The sequence below is a fragment of the Cyprinodon variegatus genome, unplaced genomic scaffold (assembly GCF_000732505.1).
Source record: "Cyprinodon variegatus isolate N-32 unplaced genomic scaffold, C_variegatus-1.0 Scaffold1469, whole genome shotgun sequence".
NCBI lineage: Eukaryota > Metazoa > Chordata > Actinopteri > Cyprinodontiformes > Cyprinodontidae > Cyprinodon > Cyprinodon variegatus.
The window spans coordinates 114994-122063 of NW_015151922.1; the positions used below are offsets into that span (position 1 = coordinate 114994).

Here is a 7070-nt window from a genome sequence, read left to right on the forward strand (position 1 = left end):
TTTCCATTTAGTTTCATGTTCCTCTGTTCAGTTACACAACTGTTTGTTTTTGTGACAGATAATTTGTCCCACATGAATGGACACAGCGGAAAACGGAGATGTGAGAGCAACTCCGAGTCGGAAGAAAATGCAAAGGAGAGGAAGGATCAGGTCCTCCTGTTTCCCAAACCCTCCAGAAGGACAGCTGGAAGAAGTAGGGTCGGAAGTGAGGTGGAGGAGGGCAGTCAGCGGCAAATCACACGAAGAAAAGCTCCTGTAAGTTCAGACGAAGAAGACGGTGTCCAGAAACGGCCACAGCAAAACGGAAAGAATGAGAAAGAATCTATCCACAGGGACTCTAAGAAAAAAAGTCAAGTGTCAGCATCAAAAAGCCAAGATAAACACAAATCTGCCTCAACGACACTACGGGATAGTGCCGAATCGGACGAACTCGACGATCTTCCAAAACGATCCAGCCAACAGAAGAAAGGGATGAAGAAGGTAGAGAGGGAAAGAAGTCCCTCCAGCGATGGGTCGGAGCTTGAAACCAGGAGATCAATGAAAAGCAAAAGGCCTCGCTCCAAGTCTGCTTCAGAGAGTTCTGAGCTGGAATACAAACCCCAGAGGAAGTCGAGGAGGAAAGGCTCCCCTGGACCGTCGGAGGAAGAGTGGGACGGCTCTGATGATGTGCCGAACAGAAGACTTCGCCTTCGAGCTCTACCGAAAAAGAAATACGTTGTTGATAACTCTCCTTCTGAGGAAGATTTGACTGGAGTAACGCAGCGTAGGCAAAGAAATGGAAACAAAAAAGACTCCGAGTCAAGGGAAGAGAGGTATAATACAAGGAAATCTGAGAGAGCATCTCCTAGTGAAGGAAGGAATCAGGTTTCCACCAAGAGGAAACGGATTTACACGTCAGACTCTGAAGACGAGGAGGAAGATGGACATAAGGAACCTCAAAGCAAAAGCAATAGTAACGGCAGGTCTGGCTCCTCTAAGAGCTTTAAAAGGGAATCCAAACAGGAGTCGCATGATAGCAGAGAGAGCGGCTCTTCATCCGAAGAGGACGAGGAAGAGGATGCTCGTTCAAACAAGGGGGGGAGGAACCTGAGGCAGGCGAAGCCTAAAAGGAAGGAAAGCTACAGCAGCAGCAAACACACTTCAGACTCAGACAGCGAGCAGATGTCTTCAGCCTCTGAAAACTCCTTTTCCAGCTCAGGGTCCCACAGCAGTCCAAAGAGGAGAGCTCGCACGCGGACCGCGAGCCGCCAGCTCAGGCAGCGCCGCCACCAACCAGCCTCCGAGGAGGACAGCGACGAGTCGTACAGCAAACCACAGACGACGAGACGCGTCAACACCCGGAACCGAGGCAAGCGGACGGTCAGCTACCGAGACAGCGAATGAAAGAGCGGCTGAAGCTGCTGGGCTTTACAGAGACGATGGACCTTTACTGGACAGGTTGGGGGGGGGAGGGGGACACCCGATGGCCAAGTTATGGTAGTAGCACTGGAGTCCTCAAGAATAAAATGCTGTGAATCTGTTTCATTCAGGGATATTATTTATATTTTCTATGAAAAACATGTTTATAGATACAATACAAATTGAATACAAATTCAAGCATTGGAACTGGTGGTTTTCACAAGGACACGGGGAAAAAACCATCACCTCCTGTGGATGTTGTTGTGATGTGGCAGAATAACTGTTTCTGGGGAATCTTGTCAGCTTGGGTGCTATCTAATATACCTCTGTTTAATCGAGCATATTGCTGGCTTGCACTAAGAAACACTGTAATGAGGTATTTCATACACTAGTTTTGCATTAGAAACTCAGGGGTCAACTAAGTTTACTGTAGTCTGAAGAGATGCAGTTTTTTTGTTTTTGTTTTTTAAGCTTAGGTAAGGATGATACATGATTCCAGGTGGGCAGATGTCTGAGCAAATCAACTGGATCCAACAAATCCATGCCTAGGTTTTTTTGACTTCAGCACTCCTTTGTATATCGACACTTAAAGCTTGACTGTAATGTGAGGTGAGCCAAATGAATTGAAACGTATTCTCTTTCCCCAAGCATTTTTTTTGTTTGTTTCATTTTGTATTCTAGTGAATAGATGTAAATACGTGATTGAGATTTAATAATTAGTTGCTAGCAAAGCGTTTATTTAAATCTGACTCGCTTTGTTTCTTTTCTTTTACATATAACTGCATTTCCTCACCACGTGTCACAACTTGGTACTTTTTTTTGTTTGTTTTTTGTTGCCAAGTACAAACAACCAAATGTACTTAAAAGCAAGATGCTGCAATTTCTCATATTGGGAAGATCTTTTATCATTGTTCTGTGTTACCCACTTTCAGTATTAAATTCGTTTTGCAGAGTTGACCTAAATACTTTGTCAGCCATGTTTTCCCTTTTGTTTTTGAGGACGTTTCCAAATACAGTCGCTTGAAGACCTTTCGCCCGATGTTTTTCGTACACCTTTAATAAATAGATTTCACAGTAAAACTGTTGATGAAATGTGGTCGTGGAGTGCAATGGATGAATTATTCCTCCCATGAATAAAGACATCACTTCAAGGTGTATTCTGTAATTATTCCTTCTACATAAATAAAACCACCAGATATAAGCAACTTTACATAGCTGGAATATGTTCATAGGGTATGTGTGATTAAATTCAGATTCTATCCTATTATCTACTAGATTGATAGTTTCATATTATGAATTTGAGGAAGCAAAATTATGATATAAAATGGTATTAAAACAGCTTTGCTGGGACCAAGGGTAAAAGCTTTGTCTTTACTAATGGCCAATTAGGGTAAAAATGTTTGAACATAATTAAGATCAGCAATTTTCCTTTGGAATTATACATTTGAAAGTGATTATATATTTGTGATTCGTCATCGTAACCTAATACATTCAATTGATATTGTGAGCTAATGCATTGATTTTCCCACAATGGTAACACACTTATATTTTATTCAACACAAAATACATTTTATTACAAATTCAGTGCACTTTTTAAGCAGCCACAGAATCTACATTTTTACATCCCTTGTTTTGTGGAAATGCAGACAGTACAGCATGGTTGCTCTGCTGAAAGGAGCAGAAAAGGTGTAGCCAAAGACCACTATTAGATCCCAGGGCTTTAAGTGCCAGAAACCTGTTATTTAAAATAAAAATCCATGGGATGTTCACTGGGGGGTTTGTAGCCCCCTCTCATGACCAAACTCAGGTAGGGACTAAATGGAAGACAGTTTTGATGTGCAACTCACAAAACACAATTTGTGTACTTGTACTAAAGAATTTGAAGAGGTGTAATTTTTTTTGTAATTGTGTCAGATTAAAGAAAAAAAAAATAGTTACAAAACACCAAAGTTATAATGCACAAATTATTTTTGCAACAATAGTTCTGAACCATTTTAAGCAAAACAGAATTTAAGAGGTTTTTGAGTATTTGTGTACTTAAAATTTGAACAGGTGTGAAAAAATTTCTAATTAATTGTACACATACAAAACTTAGAATGTAACTCTCCCTTCAAATTTACACTTACAATGCACAAATTGTTTAGAAACAAAATAACCTTCATAGCTTAATATGCATCTTTTTAAAAGTACTATTAAAATTCCACAAAAATGCACGGTTTGTGAGTTTTACAAGGCAACAATCTTATCCATAAAATCATAAACAGTTCTTTGCATGTCTATTTTATGACACGTTTTATTTTGAAGGTCCTTCTGCATTTTAACAAGCTCCTCATTTAATGATTTAAACTGACACTTGTTTTCACTTTAGTAGTGATTTTTAACTGACACTTGTTTTACGTCAATTGTTTGTTTGAATTGTGTAAATAAAGTGCTTTTAATGTAAAAAAAAAAAAAAAAGTCTTCTACTGCTTCTTCTTCTTTGTTAGATTGGCGGATTGCAAACAGCTTATAGGTGCATACCGCCACCTACTGTCCATTAGTGTGTAGCTCTATAGTTCCACCTACTATATTCTATTTTTTTTATGTGTGTGTTATGTAAAAATAAAATTAATGCTTTATTAATAACCAAGTTTTCCTCCTCCATCTGTCACTAAAATGCCTTTAATACTCCATTCCCTCCCTTCTTTCCATAGTTATCTTCCTCATCCTCTCTCTTTCAGCTACATATGTAATGCGATCCATCAAATCATGATCCACATTTTCTTTAACAACCCTCACATAAATCATTATTTATCTTCCCTAGTAAAAACAAATGAAACAAATTCAAGTAGATATGTCCAGTTCTTAATCTAGAATAAATTATCTCTTCCCTTCTGTTTCTTTCTCCATAATTTTTTAACAATTACAGATTTTTGAACCCTATGTAATCTTCTTCCATTCTCATTTTCATCCCATATTTTTTGCCATAATTCTGTTTCTTTCTTTTTAATTATTGATTTACCTTCCTCTTTCCCAAATGGAATCTGATCCATATTCTCATTCTCATTCCTAAAGGAGTTTCTCCAGCCTATATTAAAAGAGCATTAATGGGCGTAGTTTTAGTTGCTCCAGTAGCTATACGTAATGTCCTATATTGCAATTTATCTGCTATTTGTAACAATGATTTTGCTGCGGCTCTATATACCATACATCCATAATCTATTGCTGATCTGCCCTGTAGATATTCAATAGTGACTGCTTATCAGCCCCCCAATCATTCCCAGCCACAGCTTTCATGAGGTTTATTTCTTTCTTACCTTTTGTTTTTAACTGCTTAATGTGCATTTTCCATGTATATGAACTATCTAACCATAATCCTAAATATTTGAATTCTATCTTTTAATAGATTGATCATATAGTTTTATTTCTCCTATATCAATATTTATTTTATTACTGAAAATCATATAACAGGATTTATTACTGACAGTTGTTTAAATCCCCATTCATATGACCATTTTTCTATTTTATTAACTGCTCTCTTTATATTTTTAACTACATACGAGACATTCTTTCCCTTCAACCATAAGCTCTGATGTAAAGCATTATTTTGAGGCTTCTGTTTGACAGATGACTTATTTTTGGCACTTTCGTCATGAAGGATATAAAATAAAAATTCTGTTCCTATTTAAAACGTGGAAACATGAGTAAAATAAAAAAAGACATGATGAATAACAAGATGTAATCCGAGGTGTTTGTTATTCTCCAACGACTTTTTTTTTTTTTTTTATACATATATTTTCTACGAAAGTACGACGTTGAACAAAAGGTTAGATCCGCGTTAGCTAGTGAGCTAACATGCCAACAGTTTGCCTTCCAGTCGGACACCTCCTCTTCATATGCAACAGTATAAATGAATACAATTTATCCCTCCTGAAGTTACGATTTTTAATTTATCTGCGCTTTTAAAAGAGGTATTCTTTTATGTTTGGTTTTGGCAGACATGCTAACATAAACGCTTAGAGTGTAGCATGTCCGCTGTCACTTTCTATCACTATCAGTTAACTCTGAAGTAGAGCTTTCTGTTCTTCAGGAGAACAAACAAAAAAATGTCTGCTACACATAAGCTGCTTCACTTGGTGAAGTTCAGGTGTCTGTGGACCAATGTGCGGAGAAAGGTTACCACCTGGTCGCCCGTTGGAGCTGCTTTTAATGTCAAACCTCTCAAGAGGCTGGAGCTGTTTGAGAAAAACGTGGTTTGTATTAAATATCTTCTATTTTATGTATTTGTGATATATATATATATATATATATATATATATATATATCTTGTATTCGTGACAGTAATGCCCTAATTCCAGTTGTTCTGTGTTTGCAGGGTTTGTTTGGAGTGCCAGAGCTCAGCTGTCCTGCTGGCTTCCAGGTAGCTACACAAACAGCCCTGAGAAACACTGAGCTCCTGCTGCACAGAGTCTGCTGCAGCCCCCCAGGTCTGGAGACAGTTCAGTGTTTTGACCAGCTCTCTGATGGGCTGTGCAAAGTGGCGGATCTGGTGAGTTCATCATCTTTAACCCTTAATAGGGCACTCAGTAAAATACTTAAAAAATCACAATTTCAAGCCAATAGTTTTATTGGAATCCAGGACAAGACCTTATTACCTTTGTAACACTCAAAAATATGGATATTTTGATGGCAAAATTAGTATCAATGTAATAAACAAGATACCAACTTACCTGAATATATGCAGAAAAGTAACAAAAGTTCTTCTATAAGAAATTCAAGAAAAACACTCTGAGAGTGAAAGAAACAAATTTTTTTTGGTACAACATAACCTTAGAGGCATTAATGCTGATACAGGCACTTACATTTTTAGATTATAAACCTAAATAATATAATTGTTAACTTTTCAATTAGTTTTTTACTTTTTTTTCTTGACTTGTTAACTTTTTTTTAACTTAATTTACAATAGGTAATACATCATTCAAGGGTACATCTAATTGGTCAAATGCCAAAATAAGATGTGCAGCCATGTAGCTGAATGGCTGGATATAGATCTTGTGCTTCTAGACCTCACTGAGGGACGAGGGGGGAGTGGGACTCCATTTGTTAGGGGTATGCAAGTGATCAAAAACGGTAACTTGCCCTATAAATGTCAGTTTATGCAAAAAGCTTAAATATTGACTAAGATTTAAGGGGAAGAGAAGAATATGCAGGTTACACTTTGATTACACTTTGCTCTCAATGGAGACATTTAAGTATAATATTCAAAAAAGACGATAGACATATTTCCTATAAATATGACTATATATTATTTTTTTCTATAAAAGTGAAATGTATTGATCTTTGCTCTCTGTTAAATGTTCATCATGTTGACAGCCTGGGTGTGACTGGTTTTCCAAAGTAGTACTCTTCAGTGCTGACCTGAAAGTAAAACTCTTATTATCCTTTTTCAAACAACTTTCAAACGTTTCCATTACTGCTTTTTCTGTTCAATTCAATTCAATTATTTCTCTAGTGCCAATTCACAACTCATCTCAAGGCACTTTACAGTTCACCAGATCATACAGTCAGATTGATTCAAAGTTTTCTATCTAAGGAAAACCAGTTGATTGCATCGACTCATTGACTCGAAGGCAATTCCTCACACCAAGCATGCTTGTAGCGACAGTGGAGAGGAAAAACAAGTTTTTATGACA

General features: G+C 37.3%; 2 protein-coding genes across 2 annotated transcripts in view; both read left to right on the top strand.

Moving 5' to 3' along the window:
• The window catches only part of brwd1 (bromodomain and WD repeat domain containing 1), a 31250-nt gene extending 28685 nt beyond the window's left edge, over positions 1-2565 (top strand). Inside the window, exon 44 of the mRNA XM_015403225.1 lies at positions 59-2565. Coding sequence (XP_015258711.1) covers positions 59-1383 — 1325 coding nt within the window. The 3' untranslated portion in view covers positions 1384-2565. The remainder of the gene's footprint in view (positions 1-58) is intronic.
• Positions 2566-5212: 2647 nt separating this feature from the next.
• Positions 5213-7070, top strand: part of mipep (mitochondrial intermediate peptidase) — a 26619-nt gene continuing 24761 nt past the window's right edge. Inside the window, exons 1-2 of the mRNA XM_015403224.1 lie at positions 5213-5630; positions 5753-5926. Coding sequence (XP_015258710.1) covers positions 5484-5630; positions 5753-5926 — 321 coding nt within the window. The 5' untranslated portion in view covers positions 5213-5483. The remainder of the gene's footprint in view (positions 5631-5752; positions 5927-7070) is intronic.